This window comes from Apus apus, chromosome 7 (genome assembly GCF_020740795.1).
Source record: "Apus apus isolate bApuApu2 chromosome 7, bApuApu2.pri.cur, whole genome shotgun sequence".
Classification (NCBI taxonomy): Eukaryota; Metazoa; Chordata; class Aves; order Apodiformes; family Apodidae; genus Apus; species Apus apus.
Window position 1 is genome coordinate 5961600 of NC_067288.1, and position 22047 is coordinate 5983646.

A 22047-nucleotide genomic window follows, 5' to 3' on the forward strand; every position below is an offset into this window, starting at 1 on the left:
TCTTAGTCAATTAAATGATGGGCTTCCCAGCCTGGAAAGACCCCGGTGCTGGCAGACAGCAGGACTGTGGGAAGGGCTGGGGCTGTCTGCCCTCAGTGTCTCTCCTCTCTGAGGAATCTATGCTGCTGCTGCTCTCCAGGGACCCCTGAACAAACTGTCCCTGTCATGCTGGGGTTTAACCCATGCCTCTGGGGAGCTGTGGGGAAAAGGAGGGCTCCAGCCTTGCCCACTTTTTTGGAACAGAAATCCTGTTCTCCCATCCTTGGCAGCAGGTTTTGTGTGTTGCTTTCCCCCTGGCTGGGTCAGGTCAGTGGTTTGTCCTGCCTTCATCTTCCCAGTGCTGGTGTGTACGTGACAGCCCCCTGCTCCTGGGTGACTCCCAGAGCTTCCTTCACCCCCAGCTTTACAGCCCTGCCCATCCCTGTGGCCTCCCAGCTCCAAGCAGTGCCATCTCTGTGAGCAACCCAACCATGCTGCTGCTGCAGCAAAGGGGGGGGGCTGCCTCCATCCCCCCATCCCTCCCACCCTACACTGCTCCCGGCACTGGCCAGCCCAACCCATAGCCCTGCCACCTGGAGCTTATTAATCCTTCCCATTTGGCAATTTTCCAGGGTCTAGTGCTCAAGCTTTGACTTCTGTTCCAATCCAGTATTTCGGGCATGTCGCGGCTCCTCTTCACACTAAATAAAAGTGCTCCTGGTATGGGCCTCCCTGCAGCTGCCTCCCAAATGTGGCTTTGCAGTTCCCTCCTGCAGCACCTTCAGTGCTGTCAGTGCATCAAGGGGGGGTTCATCCACCCCCTCCAGGTTTACCCACCAAACCCCCAGGAGAATTCAGGCTGGGAAAGATGAGGTGCAAGGCAGTGGTGGGCAACATTTATTGGGCTGGCACCCTGCACATCCCCTGGGGGATGTGGCTGCTGCTGCCCTGAATGCCAGGGAGGGGGGAAGAAAAGCCTCCTACAAACCATCTAAAATAAATAGTTAAAATGGCACGGTTTTGGCCCTGCCTGGGGTGTGCTGCTGGCCAGACTAGGCTGTAGCTGCCATGCTGGTGGCTGGGCACAGCCCAGAAAGCCAAAGCATGTGCCTGAGAGGGGCTGGGCACACCGTGGGGTGTGGGAATGCTCTGCCAGCCCTCACCACTGCTCTCTTGGCTTCTTTTTTTTCCCCCCAATAAAACAAGGCTTGTGCAATGAGCATCCATGTTCCCTGCTGCTTTTGATCCTGCTGGATGAATTTTGGAGGCGACTGAGCTCTGGGATCCCCCCCCAGGGCACCAGCAGGGTGGGATGCACTGGGGTTTGCAGGCTCTCAGCCGGGCTGCTGTTGGCTGCTCTCCTCAGCAAGGCCCTCCCAAGCTGGGGAGGGCTCCCCACATCTGCTGCTGCCAGGGGGGTCAGCGCTTCATTTCTGCACTCGAGCACAACAGGATGTTGCCAGATGTGCCACTGGGGACATTGGGGGGTCCCATCGTGGTGCAGCTGATGAGTGTGTGGCCCCCACCATCATCCAGGGCTGTCTGAGAAGGTGCCCCCGGCCATGCTGGGGTAGCTAGGGAGCAAAGCGGGGTGCCAAGGCACGCATGGGGGTCACAGGGGCTGAGCCAGCGCATCCCCAGCCCCGGCTCACTCCCGGGAGAGGCGGATGGGGTAGGTGACCATGTTGAAGCTATCCCAGGCAAAGAGCTGCTGCTCAGCAGGGTTGTAGTCCACCATGCTGAGGTAACGGAAACGATTCTCAAAGGGGATGCTGAGGGCCCGGCTGGTGCCAGTGGCCGTGTCATAGGCAAAGTTGATGGTGGCATTGGGTGCTGAGTAGCTGCTGACTGTGTAGAGGGTGCCACAGATGATGAAGGAGTTGGCTACCCCTCGTTTGCGGATGTTGGTCTCCCAGGTCCGCTGGATCTCCAGAGTCTTGGGGTCCAGCTTGGAGAGGACAATCGCCCCCCTGGCCTTCTCGGTGCTATAGATCACCCAGAGCCCTGTCTCATCCACCGCCAGGTCTATGTCAGTGTACCCCCCCCAGGAGTAGGGGTACTGCCCATGGTAGCCAGCACCGGGGATCTCCCTCTGGGCCGTGATGGCCTCTACCTGCAGGTCATAGCGGGCCACGACACGGGAGCGACGGGGCTGGAAGAAGAGCCCACCACGGTAGACAACGGCTCCCGTGCTCTCCAGGGGCCGTGGCAGGATGTGCACCTTGGCGGGGTAGCCCTGGGCCAGCTGCTCAGCCGCCTCATACTGCAAGAGCTGACGGACCTCTGTGCCCACCGTGTCCACACGCCAGGTGGTTTCCCGCGTGAAGGGGGACACGGGCTCGGGGTCCTTCATCCACACGCCATACTTGCCGGCGATGGACTCTGCCCGGCCAAAGACGATGGGCTCCCCCACCCACACCAGCTCACCGCAGCCTGCTCGGGGACAGGAGAGGAGAGAAAGGGGTTACTGTTTGGCAGTGGCCTGCAAGCCCCTCAGGAGGGCCAGGCGGGATTTGTGAGCAGCAGAGCGTGGGGTGGTGGCTGTACCTGAGTCCTCGCTCCCCGGGCGGCCGAGCGCGGTCTCCTCCAGCAGCTGGGATGCGGGAACCTCCGTCCTCTCCGACTGCAGCTCCTGGTAGGTGAGGGGCTGGGGGTTCCAGCGGGGGGCTGTGGTGGGGCCAGGTGCTGCATGAGCAGGGGCTGAGCCAGCCTCCCTCACCACAGTGCCTGCCCTAGGGGGGCTCCAGGCCAGACCATTGCCCCCCAAAACACCAATGCCTCCATCAGGAGGCCGGTGCCTCCTCCTGCTGCACCAGGGCACATCCATGACCTGTTGATGGGGACACCCTGCAGCTGCTGTTGCTCCCCTGGTGTGGGGTTTCATGCGCCTTGGGGGAAATCCCTAATTCCCCCAGATTAGCCTGGTCCCCCTCTGCTGCAGGGTGGATGATGGGATGAGGAGGGCACCGGCTGCCAGCCCTGACTTAGGGATGCGGAGAGGGTTTGGCGCAATGCGCTGCGACCCCCCAGCAGGGCAGCTGGGGAGTGCCCCACCAGAGTACCCAAGAGTGGGGGGCAGTGGTGGGTGCATCACGGGTGGGGGCAGCAAAGGGACTTGACCAGCTTCCAGGGGAGATCCAGTGGCGGGGACGCGCAGGAGGTCCCGACCCCGGCGCTTACCTTTGCCGGGGGCGCGCAGGGGTTCGCGGCCGGCTCCCTCTCCGCCGGGGGGGCAGCGACCGGCCCGTAGCTGGGCGATCTCCTGGGCGCTGCTCTCTAGTCGCCTCCCCAGCTCCTCTTTCTCCCGCTCCAGCCGCCCCTTCTCCTCCTCTAGCCGGGATTTGGCCCGCAGCAGCTCGCTGTACCCGGGCTCCAGGCGAGCGACCGGCGCTGCGTGCTGGGGGTGCCGGGCCGCCCCGGCCTCCCCTCCCCGCGGCCCCGAGCCCCCCGCGCCCCGCTCCCGGCTCTCCAGCCGGCTCAGGCGGGCAGCGAGGGCGGCCAGCTCGGCCCGCAGCTCCGACACGCCGCCGGCATCAGGGCAGCCGGCCTCGACGGGGCTGGCCACCGTGAAGGAGTAGGTGCACCGGCCGCTGCTGTCGTCGGCCCGCCGCAGAAAGGCCGTCTCGGCGCGGCAGCCCAGGGCCAGGCCCCCCCAGAGCAGCAGCCAGGCCCCCAGCATGGCTCCCCCGCTCCGCTCCGCCGGCTGCTGCCGCCCGCATTTATAGGGCGGGAAGGCGGCGGGGAGAGGGGTCGGGGCGGCGAGGGGGGACGGACGAGCCGGAACCTTCCAGATGCCTGCGGCGACGGCGGCTTTCGCCGAGCGAGAGCCGGGGCTGCCCCCCCGGCCTGTCCGAGGCTGCTGGCCGGGCTCCGGGGGGCTGCGGCCGCCGCCAGCGGCTTTGCCGCCGGGGCCATGTGCCAGGGGCAGGGCCGGGGGCCGGGGCAGCGGGACCCCACCTCGCGGGGGGCCGACCCGGGGGAGTCGCCGGCCCCGGGGCCAGCGGGGTCCTTGGCGGAGACCCGGCCCCCCCCGCCGGTCCCGCCCCCCTGGGATCGGTCCCGCCCCGTCCCCGCCCCGGGATCGGCAGCTCGGCGCTCGGCGCGCCGAGGCGGTCGATGGGCCAGCTGACTCGCCGCCGCACCGGCCATTTCCCGCCGGCCCGGCCCGGAGCGGAGCCCGGTGAGCGGGGCCGGGGGGGTGGCTGGGGGTCCCGCGGGTCCCGCCCCGCCCCGGGGACGGGCTGTGTCTGTCCGGGCATGGGCTCCGCTCCTCAATGGGCACCGGGGGGCTGGACCCGAATGGCGGGGCCGGGCGAGGGTGCGGGTCCCGGGCACCGGCTGCCCTTGCATCCTCCCTCCGCGGGGCCAATGCATCCCGCTGGCCCGAGATCCTTCCCGCTCTCCCCACAGCGGTGCGGGTGTCCCCGGCCGGGCGCTCCCGTTCTCCCGGGCCCTGAGGAGGTGACTGGGCCTTTTTCCCTGCGCTTCCCCTCCAGGCTTCTCCCCCCGGGCGCCAAGCCGCCTCTCCCAGCGGCAGGCACCATGCCTCCCAAATTCAAGCGGCACCTGAACGACGAGGAGGTGACGGGCTCGGTGAGGAGCGAGCGGGTGAGTGAGGGACCGGCCTCTCCCGCCGGTGCCGGTGGCCGTAGCGGGGCTGTTGAAACGTCTCTGCTCGGCAGCCCCTCGAGGGAGGCCGTGGCTGAAGCCGGGGGGTGGCCTCACGGGGGGCTGGAGTTAATTGAGCAAACGTGACAGGGATGGGAATGTAGGAGTTCAAAACAGGAGCACTGCACTTGCTGGTAAGCCCAGGTTTCTGCACCAGGGAAGCAGCAGCAGCTGTTGGTACCATAAGGGCCCTATAATGTGTTCCCCAGCCTACACATTTAGGGTGGCAGTTCCCCCTCTTGATTATTTTTTACTTAAGGGAACGTTACAGGGAGCTCTCGGCTTGACTGAAAAGTCTGTGCTGCCCTAGCATGAGAAAAGAGCTCTAGTGATGTCTTTGAAACTTTCAGGTTTCCATGGGATTGTGGGGTTGCTTTGAAAAATGGATCTTTGGATTGTCTGATGGGGTGCAAGGGAGCAGCAAACATCAGGAGCTACCAGGCCCCTCTGCTTTCCAGCTGGGCCGTGGCCTTCACCTGAGTCAGGGGGCTGGAGGGGCTGATGCCTCTGGACATGCTGTGTGGGGAACCCAGTGTGTTTCCTTGCAGTCATCCTCCTTATGCCTGTTGTCATCAGATCCGGCTGGGGAAACCACCTCCTCCAAGTCGGGAGTGGATCTGCCTTCCCCCGTGGATACCCCGGGATGGCTGCAGGCCATGCTGACGTTTTCTGAGCCGCTGCCATCGACCAAGTGCAGTCCCTTGGGCCTGGCTTCCTCAGCTGGCCTGTGCAGCTGCTCTGCCTGCTGCTTGCCAAGGCAGTGCTCCGTGTGCGGATGCACTGGTTGCTTCTGCATCACAGGGAGTTGTACTGACCCCTGAAACTGGGATCTGAACCTGCACAGACAGCTGCCCACTGAGACAAATCCACTTGGGGCTGTGCAGAGTTAGCAAACACCGCTGGGGTGATACTAGTGGTGCAGAGGTGTTCAGCTTGGCTCTTGGTCACAAACAGAGAGAAGCAGCATGAGTCCAGACAACTAAAAAGTACTGCTGATGCCCTCCAAATGAGGGCTTGTGTGTAACCTGGGTTGGAAGGTGCTGGTTGTGTCCTAATGGCTAGAAGTGCACGTGCGCGTGTGTGTGTGTGGAATGGTGGTCGCTTATTGATGAGGTGGTTTGGGTTTTTTCTGTGTTTGCAGAGGAACCTGTTGGAGGAAGATTCAGATGAAGAGGAGGACTTTTTCTTGTGAGTTTCTGAATGGCTGCTGTAGGGAATGTGATGTCTCAACTGCCTCCATCTCTGAGGCTGGAGGTGTCCAGTACCACCAACTGCTCCCTGCCATTTAGGTGGGGGCTTGGGAATCAAAACCTTTGATTCCTTTGAGATAATCTCCCAGAGCCTTGGCATCGAGTGTGAATTAAGACTTAAGAAGTGTGGCCTGTATGGGAGTGGGCTGCCCCAGGTAGCCTAAGACATGGGAGGAACTGATGTGAGGTATGAGAACAATCCTCCATCCACGAGGTGTTGATTCTCTCTTGTATATCTTTTGAGTCTAGTTTCAAAACATGTTTTCATCTTCCATCCTGATTGTTCTTCTTTCTGCCTGCAGGAGAGGGCCTTCTGGACCAAGATTTGGACCCAGGAATGACAAGATCAGGCAGTAAGTTGTTGTTCCTCAGTGTCACATAGTTAATATTTATCTTGGCACTGCAAACTCCTGCTGCTGTCTCACCCAAGTGTTGTTCTGGATATGAACATGGCTGGTGCTTGCTTTCTCCTAATTGACGTTTCTTGCACTACCTGACCACATCTAAGGGAAATCTCAAATTTGATCCAAGCTGTCAAGAAATTATGCATTGACAGAGCTGAAGGGATAGGATTGTATAGCAGAAGCTTAGTGGAGTTTCTGCATGCCTTGCTCTGTTCTGGTGATGACCTGTTCCATGCTTTTAAGAGGCTCTTTTTCTAGAGCATTAACCCTGAATTTCAACCTTTGCTAGCACCATTTTTTATGGTTTCATTGATCTTTCTTCTTCCTGTAACTTGCTCATTAACGTTTCAAGAAAGCAAGTGGTCAGGAGCACACCAGGACCATGTTTTTTGTGCAGCAGCTGACCCTCTGGTCTCCTCCAGATAAGAACCTGAGATAGGTGACCTGGAAATGAGCAATGACTCAGTGGGGTCAAAGCAGTTGGAAAACAGGAAGCCATTTCAGGTGGAGGAGGATTATTGACTGTATTAGTGCAGGGAGGAAGGAGTAAACACTTGGGATCCTTCTCCCACCAAGTCATTTCCTGGATGATTCTTGTTCTGGGCTCCAGTTTGTCCTGCCCTTTCTTATGAGGGATACAATGGTGGTAATTTAATAGGTGGGGGGGGTGATATTCCCAGACCCCTGGTTTGTGTTGCACTCTTTTCCTTTGCTGACCTCCATGGAGCTCGAACACTGAGATCTGTGCAGGGACTGATGACCTGGCATTATTCAGCCTGGGATGTCTTGTTTTGTGTGCAGCCTGAGTGTTGCCCTTCATTAGGGATGCTTTCCATGCTGGGAAGAAGCCAGTGCAGCTCCCAGGTGACTCATTGCTAACGTCAGCATCAGGCAGTGCTTGCTGCTTACCTGGAGGGCCGAAGTGCACTGGAGTTACACAAGAGGCAGCAGGTCAGTCACTGTGCCCTGAGTTCTCAGGGGTGTCTGTTCCCTACAGGGTGTCAGGATGCTGTTGAAAGAGGTGCACTGGTCCTTACAGTAAGCCAGTCTGTCTCCCTTCTAGGGCAGTGCCACGCTGGCCTGGAGTGAATGGGAAGGGTGGGAATGTTTTCATGAGTGGGGTTCTGCCCCTGTAAAAAGCTGAAGAGGGGGTGATGTCTACCCCTTCATCCTCTTCGGCCGTCCCTGCATGGTGAGGAAAAAGAGGAGCTGTCTTGGCCAGGCAGAAGGGAGCAGGGACTTAGGTAGAGGATAGCACCACAGTTGTGAAGAGAGAAAGAAAAATTAAAGAAGAATTCACCCAGGAGCTGGTGGGTTCACAGGTATGATGTGACTAATGCCCAGCACACCTGAGGCTTAGCTGTTGCCAGAGAATGCCTCTCTAGAGGATCTGGTATGGAATATGTCCCTTGGGGTAGCAAGTGGCTACACCTATCTAGTACCTAGAGCATCTGTTTTGAAATAATACCTATTTTTTGCTATCATCAAAGATGGTTGCTTTGCTTAATAAGCACTTACAGCTTGCAATCATCATCTCATGTTATGGAGCTTATTATTAAGTTTCTGATCAGACCAGCCCTTGTGGTGATGAATTAGTGCCTGGTCTTGGAATGATGCAGTTTGCTCTGGTTTCAACTGAGGAGGAAAAGGAGGGTTGGATTGCTGTTGAAATGCTGTAAGGAAAAGACGTTTTAAGGAGGAATTTGAGCATTTGGAGAGCTGAGGCATAGCTGGGCAACACTAGAGAGACTATGGCTGTACAGTGCTGGAGGTGTGAAGATAGGCATAAAAGGAAACTGGATGGAGGACTGGCTAGAGGAAAAAGTGATGGGATTATGGGAGCAAAGGTGTGGAATATGTTGAATGTGAGGGGCAAGACTGGAAACATTTCCTAGCTGTCCTTGGCAGTGAAGGGGCTTGGGTCAGGGTGGAGAGTTTGGCAGCAGAGACCCTTGAAGCTGGCTCAGTTGCAAAACAAGGTGGTGGGGAACACTGCAAACCTTGTAGGAGAAGGAGGAGAGTTAGAGCCAGCAGTAATGGCAGAAGAAACCATGACAGTCTGCTCCGTGCTGTATTTTGTCCATGTCTGGGGTTTCAGGCTCTGTTGTCCCAAAAGCTGCTTGGTTGGGGTGGAAAGCTCCTCTGGTGACTAAGTGGCCACATGGTAGCCCTCAGGCTCCTCCCTCGAGTCCTCTGGGCTGGAGCTGAAAGTTAGCTTATAACAGGCTCTTATCCTTTATCCCAAAGTTAAAAATAACAAGTAGTTGATGTCCCAATCTGCCTTTACTTCCAGGCCTTGTGAGAAGTCTTGAATGTGTGTAGTAAGAGCTCTTAGTGCCTTTTCAGGGGAAGGTGGGACATTCATATTTCACTTGGGTTTCTTTTATACAGAGCCTTTCATTACAGATCATTGTTTCCAAAATCCCCACCTTTTCTGTGCTCCTTGAATTCCTTCACTGCTGATGTTTCTGCTTTGGGGCAATTGTGCTTCTGGGTTTGGGTTCCTGCTTGTGCTAGTGAAGAGGTTCAGCATGCTGCTATGGTTCTCCAGGAGCCAGGTCTTGGTCCCTGTGATTCCTCCCTTGTGCTGCTGGGGATGGCGAGCATCCCTGGCCTCGGGGCTCAGCCCTGGTGGCTCTGGCTGCAAGCTCCAAATTATAGCCAGAGGAGGAGGAAAGGATTGGGGAATGGTTTAAAGGCAAGAGTTGACAGCAGCTTGCCGGAGCCTCGCTGCTCATTTGCAGGTGGCTGGATGTGACCCTATCCATATGCCAGGCTTTCATTTGAAGGTGATTCCAAGACCATCTTGTCAGGCATCGTTGTTGGGTATAATCCTTTAAGGACTGAAAGATTCAGGGCAGGATCAACTGCTGTCTTCCTCACAGTCAGGACGAAGCAGCAACTTAAAAGTGGGGATTTGTGGCACAGTTCAGCACAGATACCCTGTTGTTGGGTACAGCAGGGCTGTCTGCTGGGGGAACCTCAGGAGTGCTGTCTGGGGCTGGCCTCCTGCCTTTGCACCATCTCTCCAGCTTGGCTCTCCATCCTGTTCCCTCATCTCTGGGTTACTGCCACAATGAGGGGCGTTTGGGTGTAATTTGCAACAAAATACACCGTACTATTAATGTTGCTGGGGTGGAAAATAGAAGTGTGTCATTCTGGCTGTAAACAGGCAGCTTGGAGACCACAAGTGGCCTTGAGCAGCACATCCCACGGTGTGTGCACGACCTGTTTACAGCCTCTGAAGAATGCAGCACTGTTGTTAGCCCAACACCGTGACCAGCCCAGGGAGGTTTTCAGTAGCTAACCCAGTGCAGCCAAAATGGAAAGGCTTATTCTTCCTGCTCTGGGCCCAGCAAAGCACAAGAAAAGAGGAGTCTTAAACCAAGCTAAGCACCACTGGGTCTCTTGTGTGCACTTTCCCTCCCTTGTCAGAAGCATAATATTTGCAGTAATTAGCAAGAAGAAAGAAGAGTTGTGGGAGATTTATTTTATGCTTTTGTCTTGCTCCCTTTCCTGGCAGGTATTTATTCTATTTTGTTTCTCTTGGAAATCTGGCAGGAGTGAAGCACATGAAATGTGTGTGTCAAAAGCTAGTAGCTCCCTAACAGGAAATAGACTCCGTTTTACAGGATTCGTTCTCTCTTGCCAAATAAAACAAGAAAATATTTTCTTCTTGATGTGACTTGAGTTTCCAACCCCAAGCACGCCAAACTAGTTGGGAATTCTTGGATCTTCTCTGAAGCTGCAGGACTAAGGCATTGGCTGGGCATCTTTCAGCCCCTTCCTGGAGAGGCATCTCTTGCAGGAGTTATGGCAGGAGAGAAAGCAAGGACTGCCTTAGGGTCTGTCTAAGGCACTATGTGGAGATGAAGCTTCATTTCCTCAGTTTGTCTTTTCCTTCCTGTTTTTGTTGTTGGTTTTTTCCCCCCCCTAGAGTTCTCTCTGACATCAAATGCCAAAAGGTATTGGGGTGCTCAAATGTGTCTGTGTTCCGTAGGAGTTTAACACCTCGACATTTTTGAGAGTTTAAGGCTTGATTTCTCTGTTCCTCTGTTCTCTTCAGGACAGCCAACAGCATGCCCAGGCTGTGGGCAGGTAGCAAAGACATGCTGTGTTTCACCAGCAGCTCAAGGGAGAAGAGGTGGGATGCTGAGAAGCAGCTTGGGCAGTGGGGGGTCTGTGCTCCATAGCTCTCTCCAAAATACCACTACACAGCAGAGCAGCTTGAATTTACAAACTTGCCCACCCTGCCTGGAATGCTTAGGGATGCCCCAGGAGTGCAGCAAGTGTGTCTCAAGGCTCCCACATGTCCTGGTGGGGATATGGGTGGTGTTGCATTGTGCTGCACGTTCCTGGATGCCTTCTAACCTTGAGTGCTTCTACATGTTAGTTGTATGAAAACCTTGGTTACAAATCTGTTGTAGGAGGATATCTCTTTATTTTGAAGCTGGTAAATGTCTTTAGAAACATTTACACACTGCACGTGTAGTCTTCTGCCTGTGAAACTGATGCTTAAGGCCTTAAGAGGTTTTTCCAAGTTGGCTCATTTGGATTAGCAGATGTTTCTGCTTTTCCTCCTGCCCCAGGCAGTAGCAGCGCTGCTGGCAGCTCAGAGCTGGGGCTTTCGTGCTGAGGTCAGGAAACCCCCTTGCAGAGCGTGCCTCCTCCTCACCTCTTGACCAGGGACCTCACCTCTGCCCCAGGGAAGGGCCACAGGCCTGTGCACGTCCTACGTGAGGAGCTTTGCTCCACAGGGTACCACCGTGTGTCTCCTGGGCAGCATCTGCCATGGTCCTTAGTGCCAGCTTCTGTGCTTTCCCAATGGTGGCAGCTCTGCCACTTGCCTCTCTTTTTAAAAAAAATCCAACATGCTTGATCAGAACAGATCCATTGGCAGGGGGCAGGTTTCTCCTGAGAGGTATTTGGGGGGATCGTCTGTGTCTTTCCCATCCAGACAACAGGCTCCTGGCAGGAGCTGCCATTGATGTGGAAGGCAGGAGCTGCCACTGCACAGCGTAGGTAGGCGCAGAGATGCTGCTCCCACAGACCCTGATGCAGCACAGGGAAGGAGGTTCCTTTCTTGCAATGTCCTACATAAAGCAAGTTTTTACATGTGCTGTTGGAGTCCAGCATGTGCTATACAAGGGCTTTTGAGTCAGAAATTGGCTTCAGAGGGGTTGCCTGGCTGTTCCAGCTCTGGAGGCTGCAGTGCAGTGGTGCTACAGAGCCCAACCTGAAATACTAAGATGGGAAGCCCCTTCATATTCAAAGCTATGGAGCTCTTTCTAGAACTTTCTGAGGAGAAAAGGCTTTTTCTTTTAATGACTTGCCTTGTCTGGTTTTGGAACCATGAGTGTGAGCAAGGCATGTGCTTTTCCATTGTGACCACTGTTGCTCATTGGGTCTGCTCCTTGTGGGTGTCTCGGTGTAAGTGTCTGGTTGGCAACAGGCATGTAGCTGGTAGGGAGACAGGATAAACAGGTCAGTGCAAGCCTGTGTTTTGTGTGGGTGTGAGGACAATGTGGCTGGATAATTTGGGGAGCAGGATAGTGCAGCTGTTAGGCTGGTGCTAAGGGTGAGGTGCTGGCAATCCTGCCTCCTGGGGACACCAGTGCTGCTCTGTTAATAGAAGATGTGCATTCTGGACAACGTGGATTGCTACTGAAGTGGCCTCTTCATGCTGCATATTTAGCAAATAATGGATGCTTTTTGGTACGTTTAAAGTGATTTAGTGTTTTTAATCAATACAACCAAAGTCACCAAACCTAAGATTTATACAGGGTGAGTGACCTGCAGCTATTTCTGTTTCCTTACCCTGTGTGTAGTGTTGCCTCCAAGACATTGCTGTTGCCATTTATTTGCTGGGAACGGTATGTCTCAAACAAGGTATTGTCTCCCTAGGGCCCCAAGAAATTTCTTATTTCTGTCTCCAGGAAAATTAAAGTGTGTTCGCTCCAAAATAAAAATCAGAATCTAGCAGTATTTTTCCACCAGGAGAATTTTTTTCTTTTACCAATGTGGCTTTTTTATGAAGTGAGTAACTGCATTTGTAATAACCTTGCGGGTTCAGCTACCGTTCAGTGACTACTCATGGAGTTGTGTAACCTGTGAGAAGATGGATTATAATAAGTTGGTTTAGTTCATATCAGCCATTTCTTTACTGTCCTCTTGGTGCCCCTGGCAGAGTGTGCTTAATTTAGCAACTCAATTCCCAGAGCAGGGAGTGCACCTTGCTTTGATTTCACCCCAAGTTATTTAGCAAAGGTGCAGTGTGAGGTTCTGTGAAATCTGGAAAGATAAGTTGTGGGTTTTGGAGGGGTTTTTTTCCCCCTTGATGTGAGCTCTTCTACAACAGAGGTGCCTGCCAACAGAAATTGCTGCTTTTTCTTACTGCATTTGTGTGTTAAAGGTGTTAATGGAGGGTGCACTGCTTCTGATGACTACCCGGTGCTCTCTTTGAGCCCCTTGTGTTCCCTCACTCTCCATGGGATTGCCAGGGCAGGTGCTTTCTTGGCATCCCATCAACCTCCCTCCTCTGTTGTCCCCATTGATTTTTTGTTGGTGAGTTCTTGGACCCTGTCAGCCTGGATGCCTCTGAGCAATGGCTGGTGCTGCAGAGCAGCTGGTGGTGATTGCTTCTGCTCCTCATGCTGCCTTTGCTCTGCTCTAGTGTCCAGAACCAGGTGGACGAAGTCATCGACGTTATGCAGGAGAACATCACAAAGGTGATCGAAAGAGGCGAGCGGCTGGATGACCTGCAGGATAAATCAGGTGCGACGCTAAATGCAGCTCTGCTGACCTCTTCTCCACGTCTCTTCCCTGTTGCTGGGTCAGGGGTTTCAGTTCAGAAAGTGCCTAATGACAGACCTGGGCTTGAATTTGCATCCTTGGCTGGTGGTGTTTCCCAACCTGGGGCTGCAGATCTGACCTTCTGCCGACATTCTTGTCCTTCCACCTTTGCCTTCTGCTTCTCTGCACAGAGGCTTTAGCTTGGAGGCATCTGGGTGCTGTGATCTAGTTGGTCCTTCAAGCTAAGGTAGATTGGTCTGTCTCCCAGTGGCTCTGGGCACTTCAGCTGTCCACTCCCTTTCTGGCTCACAGGGTAAATTCCTGTCCTCAGAGGGCAGCCAGCACAAAGGGGGCTCAGTGGGACTCACAGGCCTGTGTGTGCTCTACTGAAGGGCGTCACATTGGCAGCTGCTGTGGCTTTGGTGAATCACCCTGTGGTTGGGTCTTTTCCCCTAATGCTGAGTTTTATTGCTTACAGCTCCATGGAGTTAGTGGAGCGAGTGGATGCCCTGCCTGTGTGTACACTGCTGAATTGCCTCTTTTCTTCCTTTCAATAGAAAGTTTATCAGACAATGCAACAGCTTTTAGCAACAGAGCCAAGCAGCTTCGGAGACAGATGTGGTGGCGAGGCTGCAAGGTAAGCAAGAACTGGAAGAGGCAGGGGTGGGTTTGTAGATGGGTGGTTACTTGCCCTTCCCTGGGAGGAGATGGAGAAGCTCTGCTTTCTAGCTGAAAAGAGGCTGAAAGGCAGAGGCCTCCTTTCAGGTAGAAGCAGCTACATGTGGCACCCCGTGTAACACATCTCTGTGCTCCCCTTGCAGATGAAGGCAATCATAGCGTTGGTGACAGTCATTCTCCTGCTTGTGATCATTGGTGAGTAGCTCCAGGTCACCCCAGCCATTGAAATATTCATGACACTCCACATCATGAGTGGCACTGTGGGACTCTTGTCCCTGGGGGACATTCCCATTGGGCTTTGCTCTGCGTTAAGCAGTCATAAAAGGTCCCTGAAGACCACTCCGTGCTGCTCTTCTGCAAGGCTGAAGCATGCAGGCAGAGGAGCAGGCTCAAGCCAAGTCCTGCTGACTGTGGCCAAACAAAACCAACGTTGCCCTGCCAATATTGTACTGATCCAGGGTTGGCACTCACTGATCCTGAGGCTGGTGGGACTAGACAGAAGAGTTTCAGACTGGAAGAATGCCTTCCAAAGGCCTCTCCACATGTATCAACTATTTTCCAATGGGTCTGCTCCCAAAAAACAATTACCCCCAAAGCTGCTGGGCTGCTTAATTTTCAGCAAGTAGCTGTTGTAGCTTTGCTGGTGGTCCTGTTCCCTGATTTCTGCCCTTCCTGGTCTCTGGAGCTTCCCAGAACAGAGATGTTGCTGCCTTTCCTACCAAACAGGTAACAACAAGCAGAGCATGTTTTTTCCAGGCAGAAGTCATCATTCATCTGTCTGTCTGCAGAAAAATGGGCTGCAGAGACCCCAAGAAGCCCAGCACAGCAGCACAGCTCTTTCTGTGCCACTGTGTCCAGAGGGTTTTCCTCCCACCGACCGTGGGTGGGGCAGCTCTGTAGCAGTTCTTGCTACTTTGGCAAAACCCTCGCAGCCCCTGATGGAAAATCCCATCTGTTTTAATTTTGGGAAGCTGGAAGAAGATGAAGGTGGCAGGAAATGTTGTCTAGCATGTGTGCGAGCAACAGATTGCATTAGCTTCAGCTTGGAAACACACTTTCCCTCACAGCTGCTTGGTGTTTGTCACCACAGAGTTGGGGGGTGGATCTCTCTGGCAGGGACTGATGTTGCATGTGAAGGTGTGTGGCTGAGAGCTTGTTTCTTTCTGTGTTCCAGTACCCATAGTCCTGAAATATCATACCTGACGGGACAGCTGGAGGCTTCGGTGGAGCTGTCTCTGGGATCACCAAACTGCTGTGTAATTTAAGTGAGATATCTGTATATAGCTTTGAAGTTGTTTTTCTCCAAGGAGTGAGGAGGCTGTGGCAAGTAACCAGTTCTGACACACACCATTTTAAGAACTGCCAAATTATCCCTTTTTTTTTTTATTATTAGTATTTTTTGGTTGAGTACCTGCTCCTGCCATCAGATGTTTTTTATAACAGAAGATTCAGTTCCCAAACCACCTGTTTTGTGGAATTCTGGGTCTCTGCTTTGGAGCTGCCTACTTGCCACTACAGGCTATCTGTATATATGGCTGAGTTGTAATATTAATAATAATACTGTTTGAGCCATTCTCCACTGCCTGCTGTGGAAAGGCAGAGGGGATTCTGTCCTTTAATTGGAGCAAAGGAGGGGAAAAAATCTCAAGAGAAACCACTACAGGGAACCAAGCTTCTGGTGGAGAACTGCAAGGGCAGTGTTGTTCACAGAAAAAAAAAGGGGGGGGGGGGAATAAATAATTAGGTTTTACAATCCAGAAGACTTTCTGGCCCTGCGATGTGAATGCACAAGCTCAGTGTTTTCAGTATTGCTGCTTACAGCTGTGACTAAAGACATTCCAGTAAACCTATTTTTGACTGTACACATGGAGTTCCTGTGCATCTTCATCAAGTTCTGGAGGACATTCAGGGCTCTCTGCTCCCTGGAATCCCTAGGAAAGGGCTGTTTCAGTGTTTTCTTAACCAAAAGTAAGAAGTGTGTGTAAATCCCAATGATAGAAGAGACACAACAGGAGAATGGTGACTCTCCTGAAACCAGTCTGGGCGAATAAGCCCACCTCACATTCAGAGCCCTGCACCTCAGTGTGGTTTTTGGGGTCCCAAATGCCAGCCTTCATTTGTGTCCCTCTGATCTGGTGGGCTGGGGGTTGTTTCCAGATGGATGCACTGGGGTGCTCAGGGAGGTGTAGGGGCCCCTGTGCTGGACTAAATAGGAGCTGAGCTTTTCCATCCATGGGTGGGACTGCTGAATTTTGGCTGTCAGCAGCCCTGAGCCCGGGATTTTAGCTGAGCTGAAATCAGGCTCTCCTGGTTCTCTTTTTGCCATTTCTTTTCTGATGAGAGAAGCACTGTCCTGCTTAGCAGGTGTCTGAAGTCACGTTGGAAAAGGGGAAATGGTGCCCCAGAGAATCCTCAGTGCCACTTCCCAGCTTCCTCTTTTGAACCTGCCCCCAGTACCTTGCATGCAGTTTCCAGCTGAGTGCTGGTGCTGCCTCATGCAGAGAAGGGGATTAAGAGTGAGCACAGCAGGCTGAGGGTCGGATGTGATTACAAGCTCCACTTGCCCAGCTGGAATGTAAACAGGGCTTTTCCCCTCTGTGGGCCCTGCTCTCTCCAGGTGGGAACCAGAAAGCCAAGCTGGGTTTTTCCTCCTTGAGCATAGCCTGGTTTTAAGATCATGCACCCGGTGGAAGTAGAAAAAAGTCATCCTGGCTATGCCTTTGGCTACTCTCCACCTGCAAAAGAACAAGACAGTGGATGAAGAGGGACTTTGTCTGTCTTCAGGGGAGCTGCAGGTCTTGCTGAGCTATTTGGTGTTTTCTCCTGCCAGCTGGAAAGTGAGTTAACATCTCTGTGAGCCTGAGCAATGTCTCTGCTGTGCCTGCTCTGGCCTGCCTGCTAGGGCAGGCTTTACTCTTGCCACTGGAGAGTCCTGCTGGTACCTCTGGCTTTCTCTCCCAGCCCCATCTTGCCTTTGCTGCTGCTGCCTCCACCCTCAGAAGGATCCTGGTGGCACAGCAGCATATCAGGACTTCAGATCCCTGTCGGCAGCAGGTCTGAGCAAGAGAAGTTAGTTTTGCAGTTGCTTGCTAGAGGCAAAGCCTGGCTCTAAAGCTGGGCTGTGTGCCTTGGAAAAGGGGTGCTAGGATGAAGGCTTCATAGCAACCCTCCTGTATTAAAGAACTGGTTAGAGCTGCTGAATTTGGGGGCTGCTGCTACTCCCTCCATAGCCCTGTCCTTGCTGGGTTCAGCAGATCTGTTAGCAGCATGTCCTTAGGGAGGGTTTCCAGGTAGTGATGAACTCTCCTCAGAGCAGCCACCCTGACCTTAGCACCATCCCAGCAGCGTGCTGCTTCAGAAAGGCACAAATGCTTTTCCAGCTGACCTAGGTCCATGGAAAACGAGGCAGCAAGGTTAATGCCCCTGACCCTGGACCATTTGTGTCTTGCATCTGGTTTTGAGAGGCACTGGCAGCAGAAAATCAACAGTCCTGGGCAGTAACTTCACAGTAATAGCATTTATTGAGCAAGTTATATAGATGTTTGGGGTTTTTTTCCAAGCCTGGAAAGACCATCACAGTTTCTGATCTCAGGTACATTATAGAGCTGTCATCCCTGTGTTCCTTTGAGATTCTGTGGGCTTTATATTGCAGCCTGTGCTGTCCCACCCTGGATTAGTGGCAGTGAGAACTGTAGTGAGTGGAAAGTGTTGTTGTTTCCAGCAGTGTCTGCATGCTTTGGGGTTGGTTTTCACTTACGAAACACTATAAAGGAGATTTTACAACAAAAACAATTCCTTCACCCAAGCGTAGGGTGTGTTTTATGCATTCTCTCTGTGCACAGGACAGACCTCTTCATTAGCTGCTGTTTTCCACGTGACTGCTTTTTTTACAGGGAATGGCGTGTTTTGGCTGGAGCTGTGTGTTCCTCCTGCAGGGCTGATTCCTCCCCTTGGACTTGCTGGTGGGACTGGTAGGGCTGGACCCCCGGGGTCCCGATGCCTGAGGGGCTGCAGGGATGGATGTCTGCCAGGGCACTGCAGCTTGGGCAGAGGTGCAGGGTGGCCTCCCTGCTCTGGGAGCAGGACAGACCTGAGGGGAAGAAGGTCCCCCCTGGTGAATCCCCTTACTAAACACGAAGGGTTTTTTTGGGGGAGGAGGCCTGGGCACCATGGTGGGTGTTTGGCAGGGCACTGCTCCCCACACTGACCCATTCCTCTAGGGCTCTACAGCAGGAGCAGGGACCATCTTTTGACTCCCGGGTCCTACGTTTTCACTACCAGCCGCCGGCTGGTCCTGGAACTACCTTCGGGAAGATGAGACCCGATCGCTCCCACGTAGGAAACGCGGTGCGAGAAAGCGCGAAGATGAGCCAGAGGTCAGGGAGTGAAGAGCAGCAGCGCCAGGAGCACAACCTACCGCCCGATGCCCCCGCCCGCCTGGCATTCCAGCTCAGGGAAAACGGGGGGACGGATCGCGCGGCTGGGGAAGGAAACAGGGAGGCGGGTTGGGAGCCGTGCCCGCAGCAGGCGGTGCCTGAGGCGGCGGGGCCGGGCGGTGCGGGGGCGGGGCCGGGCGGTGCGGGGCCGCCCCGCCGCCACGGCTCGCGAGACCGCGCGGGACAGGATGGCGGTGCCGGCGCGGCGGAGCCTGGTGTTCGTGACCGGCAACGCCAAGAAGCTGGAGGAGGTGAGGGCTGGGCTGGGCTGGGCTGGGCTGGGCTGGGCGGGAGGGTGCGGGGCCTGACGGGCGGGTGTCGCTCCCACCTCCTCCCGCAGGTCACCCAGATCCTCGGGGACTCCTCTCCCTACACGCTGGTGGCGAAGAAAATTGACCGTAAGTTGGCGGCGGGAGGCGGGGGGACGCGGCGAAGAGGCTGAGCGCGGGCGTCCCCTCAGCGCCGGCCTTGGTGTTCCCAGTGCCGGAGTACCAGGGCGAGCCGGACGAGATCTCGGTGCAGAAGTGCCGCGAAGCCGCCCGGCAGGTCGGTCGCTTCGTCCTTTCCCGCCGGTCGGGGCCGCGGTGGGATTGCGGGGGCGCTGAGCGGGCGCTGGTGCGGGGTCCGGCGGTCCCTCGAGCAGCAGCAGGACGTGACCGCCTCTCCGGCGGCTCAGTCCAGCTTCAGCAGCGGTAGAACAGAGTTTTCTGTCATTGGAGCTTCTGCTGGATCGCCTTCCAGAGCTGCCGGTGGGATGGGTGCCTTGAAAGAACCAAGTGAGGATTGAAACGCGTGGAAGATGCAGGGATGCCCCCAGGACACGGGCTCTCCTCCTCCCTCACCCACCGTTCCTGCTCCTCAAGAGGGCAGGGGGTGTTCAGCTCTGATCGTTTCTCCCTAGCACGCTCTGGCCGTGGGTTTAGTTGTCTGTCTGGTAGGGATTGCCTCCGAGGCAAAGAACGTTAGGGGCTGCTGGATTTTTGTGATATTCCTGTTATTGTGGAAATGTGAGAATAGAATAGAGCAAGAAAATGGCTGTGGAGGCAGTGCCTTCCTCTGGGTGTAATGTTTTTGTCTCTTGGGTTTTTGCTCTAGGTTCAGGGACCTGTTATAGTAGAGGATACCTGCTTGTGCTTCAATGCCCTAGGGGGGCTTCCAGGACCATACATGTAAGTAGGAGGGCACTAGCTTCACCTTTGTGTCCTAGAGCTAGGAGTACAGGCTGGCAGGGTGTGCTTCACTGGAGAAACTCCACATGCCAGGAGCAAGAGAGCCAGGGAGGTGATTGCTGCTCTGTGTCCTCAGCTTCATCCTGCACCTCAGGGGCCTGGACTTGAACTCCTTGAGTCCTGCTGTAAGTCACAGTGCAGGACTACAGAGACAGACATGAATTATTGTCTCTGTATCTACAGTGTCTGCTCTTGTAGCCAGCTTGGGAATCTGGTCCTGCTGTTGGCTCTACATAGTGAAGGCACCGTGCATTTCAGCAGGACTCTGGGATGAGTGTCCTGTAGTTTATCATAGGGACTGCTTTAGTCCAGCAAGATTATATTACGGTGTAATTCCTCTAGTAAAAATACTGCCTTCAGCTCCTGGAATTAACTTTTAGTGTGTTTAATTCTTCCAAACCCTCTGCTGAGCTAAGCAGAGATATGAAGGCTTTATATGATGAGGCTGGCACTGGGTGTAAGATGTGAACAAGTTGAGTTGAGAGATGTATTTTGACACATCAGTGCTCATGAGAGGGAACTGGGTTATTTACAATAGACCCCACTACTGCAGTAAATTAAATACTGCACTGCTGTTTTCACTGCCTTCCATTCAGTTTAAGAGCTAGGTCTGTCATTATTGGTAAATGGCCCAGAATGGGGTGATTTGATAACACATCTAATGAGGGATTCAAATGGCTATGAAACTGGCAGGCAACAATGCCTCAGGGATGCCTGTATTTCTGAGAGACAGTAGTAAAAATTAATCTTGCCTCTCTTCTTCCCCTTCAGAAAATGGTTCCTGGAAAAACTCAAACCAGAAGGTATTGCCTCCCATGTTACTGCTCTGCATGTAGCTCAGTCCTTTCCAAATGAAATGGATCCCTGCCCATGCTGGCCTCTGCTGAGCTTCCTTGCCCACAACACTGACAGTTTCCTAGCTGGTTCCTTCCTGCCTGTCCAGCCCTTTGTGTTTGCTCCTTGAGCCTGTTCTCTGCCTTTCTTCCTGGAATGATGTTTTTCCCCCAGTAGCTTCAAGCGTCATCCCTGTATTCCCAGACTCCTGTGTCTGCAGGCTGGTGGCAGGGCTTTTAGGAGCTTCTTGTCTGTCCTAAGTGTCACCTGGAAGCCCTGCTGCTCCCTTTGGCTTCCATGCAAGGCCCTCTCTGCTGATGCTCAAATCTCCAGGCGTGCAGGGACTGCCCTTGGTTGCACAGTTAAGAGTGTGACTGCAAACCCTGCCCTGCTGGCACCAGCATCATTAATCACGCTAATTCAGAGGGGGCTTTAGTCCTCTCTGGTGCTGTGTGCTCATTTGCTTCCACTCCCAGAGTAATAGTGGGGCCCTGCAGCTCGTGCTGTGTTCGAGGGGGACCCAGCCAGCTTTGTCCCATCCTGGAAGGCTTCCTTATGGATGTGAAGGCAGAGCGCTCCCTCCGTCCGTCCCTAGGTGGGTGTATTGCGCTCCGAGGGAAAGGCAGCAACGCCGGGATTCTTTCTGTGTCACTTAGGCCTCTACAAGCTGCTGGCTGGGTTTGAAGACAAATCTGCCTATGCTCTCTGTACCTTTGCATTCAGTACTGGAAACCCAGAGGAGCCCGTGAAGCTCTTCAAAGGCCAGACTCATGTAGGTGGTGTGTCTGCAGGGGGACACATGCTGAGGGAGGAGGGCTGTGATGGGAATTTCATAACAGCATTGGCTCTGTTGAGGACAACTTTAGTGGCTCCTGGATCCTTGAATGTCCTTGGAGCTTCTGGGTGCTAAATGCTGCAGCCCTTTTGCCCAGCTGAACAGAACAAATGCTTTGTATGTCACCTCAGGCTCTTCAGCCCCCTTGCCTGCCTCGGGCAGGGCTGTATTTGAGTGCAGTTGTTGGTCCTAGTAATTGGGGGGCATAAAGGGGCTGCCAGGATAGGCCAGCATGATGGAGCATGGAGTTTGGGGCTGCTAATTCTGGTTGGTGCTGGGTGGAGGCCAGCACTGTAGGGGCCGTGGTGTGAGCTATGGATGCACCGAGATCCTCTGCCTGTGTGTGTGACACGGGACTGCAGGGGAAGCCCTGTAGGGCTGACAGGGATTTGCTGCTTTCTCGCCGCAGGGGCTGATAGTGGAGCCCAGAGGCCCTCGAGATTTTGGCTGGGATCCCTGCTTTCAGCCAGACGGCTACAACCAGACGTAAGTGGTGTTTTCCCTACAGCTGGAGGGGTGTCTGCTTTGCCAGCGTGTCCCTGCTGCTCTCGGTGCCCCGGGGGACACGTGCTGCTGCCGCGCCGCTGCTCAGGCCTGTGATGGTTTTTCTCCCCTCCAGCTACGCCGAGCTGCCCAAGGCAGTGAAGAATTCCATCTCGCACCGGTACAGGGCGCTGAGCGAGCTCTCCGCCTTCCTCCTCCAGGGCACCGCGGCGGAGGCTCCCAGCTAGCCCCGCCGGGCTCCCAGCCGGCCCCGCCGCGCGCCCGGTGCTGCCGGTGTCGCGCACCGCCCCGGGACAGCTCCGCTCCCTCTGGGCTGCCATTAAAGTTGCTCCCTTTGAAGCCACCAGTACCATTTGTGCCCGGGGTGTGTTTCAGCAGCGCGGCGCGGTTACCGAGGCCGCGCGGTTGCGCCTCACGGGTGCTTCCGGTGCCCGGCAG

At 54.7% G+C, this 22047-nt stretch overlaps 3 protein-coding genes across 4 annotated transcripts; 2 read left to right on the top strand and 1 right to left on the bottom strand.

Moving 5' to 3' along the window:
- Positions 1-853: 853 nt before the first annotated feature.
- Positions 854-4007, bottom strand: MYOC (myocilin). Its single transcript, XM_051625615.1, has 3 exons — positions 3160-4007; positions 2527-2646; positions 854-2412 (listed from the first exon to the last, which is right to left on the bottom strand). Exons 1-3 carry the CDS (start codon positions 3656-3658, stop codon positions 1628-1630), a joined length of 1404 nt encoding a protein of 467 aa, XP_051481575.1. The 5' UTR covers positions 3659-4007; the 3' UTR covers positions 854-1627.
- Positions 4008-4078: 71 nt separating this feature from the next.
- Positions 4079-15633, top strand: VAMP4 (vesicle associated membrane protein 4). Its single transcript, XM_051625480.1, has 8 exons — positions 4079-4159; positions 4476-4587; positions 5789-5835; positions 6200-6250; positions 12975-13075; positions 13651-13730; positions 13915-13966; positions 14946-15633. Exons 2-8 carry the CDS (start codon positions 4522-4524, stop codon positions 14972-14974), a joined length of 426 nt encoding a protein of 141 aa, XP_051481440.1. The 5' UTR covers positions 4079-4159; positions 4476-4521; the 3' UTR covers positions 14975-15633.
- Positions 15634-18339: 2706 nt separating this feature from the next.
- ITPA (inosine triphosphatase) lies at positions 18340-21958 on the top strand. 2 transcript variants are annotated; one of them, XM_051625583.1, is made up of 8 exons: positions 18340-18458; positions 18548-18605; positions 18689-18753; positions 19303-19376; positions 20208-20239; positions 20927-21042; positions 21515-21591; positions 21725-21958. In XM_051625583.1, exons 1-8 carry the CDS (start codon positions 18396-18398, stop codon positions 21834-21836), a joined length of 597 nt encoding a protein of 198 aa, XP_051481543.1. In that variant the 5' UTR covers positions 18340-18395; the 3' UTR covers positions 21837-21958. The 2 variants fall into 2 exon arrangements, with proteins under 2 accessions (XP_051481543.1, XP_051481544.1); XM_051625584.1 differs by lacking the exons at positions 18548-18605; positions 18689-18753.
- Positions 21959-22047: the final 89 nt, after the last annotated feature.

Bases quoted from the DNA above. Each gene is read 5' to 3' on its own strand.
- MYOC (XM_051625615.1), bottom strand. From the start codon at position 3,658: ATGCTGGGGGCCTGGCTGCTGCTCTGGGGGGGCCTGGCCCTGGGCTGC. The intron at 2,647-3,159 runs GTAAGCGCCGGG...GCCCCACCACAG, and splicing joins CCTGCGCGCCCCCGGCAAAG to CCCCCCGCTGGAACCCCCAG. The intron at 2,413-2,526 runs GTACAGCCACCA...GTCCCCGAGCAG, and splicing joins CCCGGGGAGCGAGGACTCAG to GCTGCGGTGAGCTGGTGTGG.
- VAMP4 (XM_051625480.1), top strand. From the start codon at position 4,522: ATGCCTCCCAAATTCAAGCGGCACCTGAACGACGAGGAGGTGACGGGC. The intron at 13,076-13,650 runs GTGCGACGCTAA...TCCTTTCAATAG, and splicing joins TGACCTGCAGGATAAATCAG to AAAGTTTATCAGACAATGCA. The intron at 13,731-13,914 runs GTAAGCAAGAAC...CTCCCCTTGCAG, and splicing joins TGTGGTGGCGAGGCTGCAAG to ATGAAGGCAATCATAGCGTT.
- ITPA (XM_051625583.1), top strand. From the start codon at position 18,396: ATGGCGGTGCCGGCGCGGCGGAGCCTGGTGTTCGTGACCGGCAACGCC. The intron at 18,459-18,547 runs GTGAGGGCTGGG...CTCCTCCCGCAG, and splicing joins ACGCCAAGAAGCTGGAGGAG to GTCACCCAGATCCTCGGGGA. The intron at 18,754-19,302 runs GTCGGTCGCTTC...TTTTTGCTCTAG, and splicing joins GCCGCGAAGCCGCCCGGCAG to GTTCAGGGACCTGTTATAGT.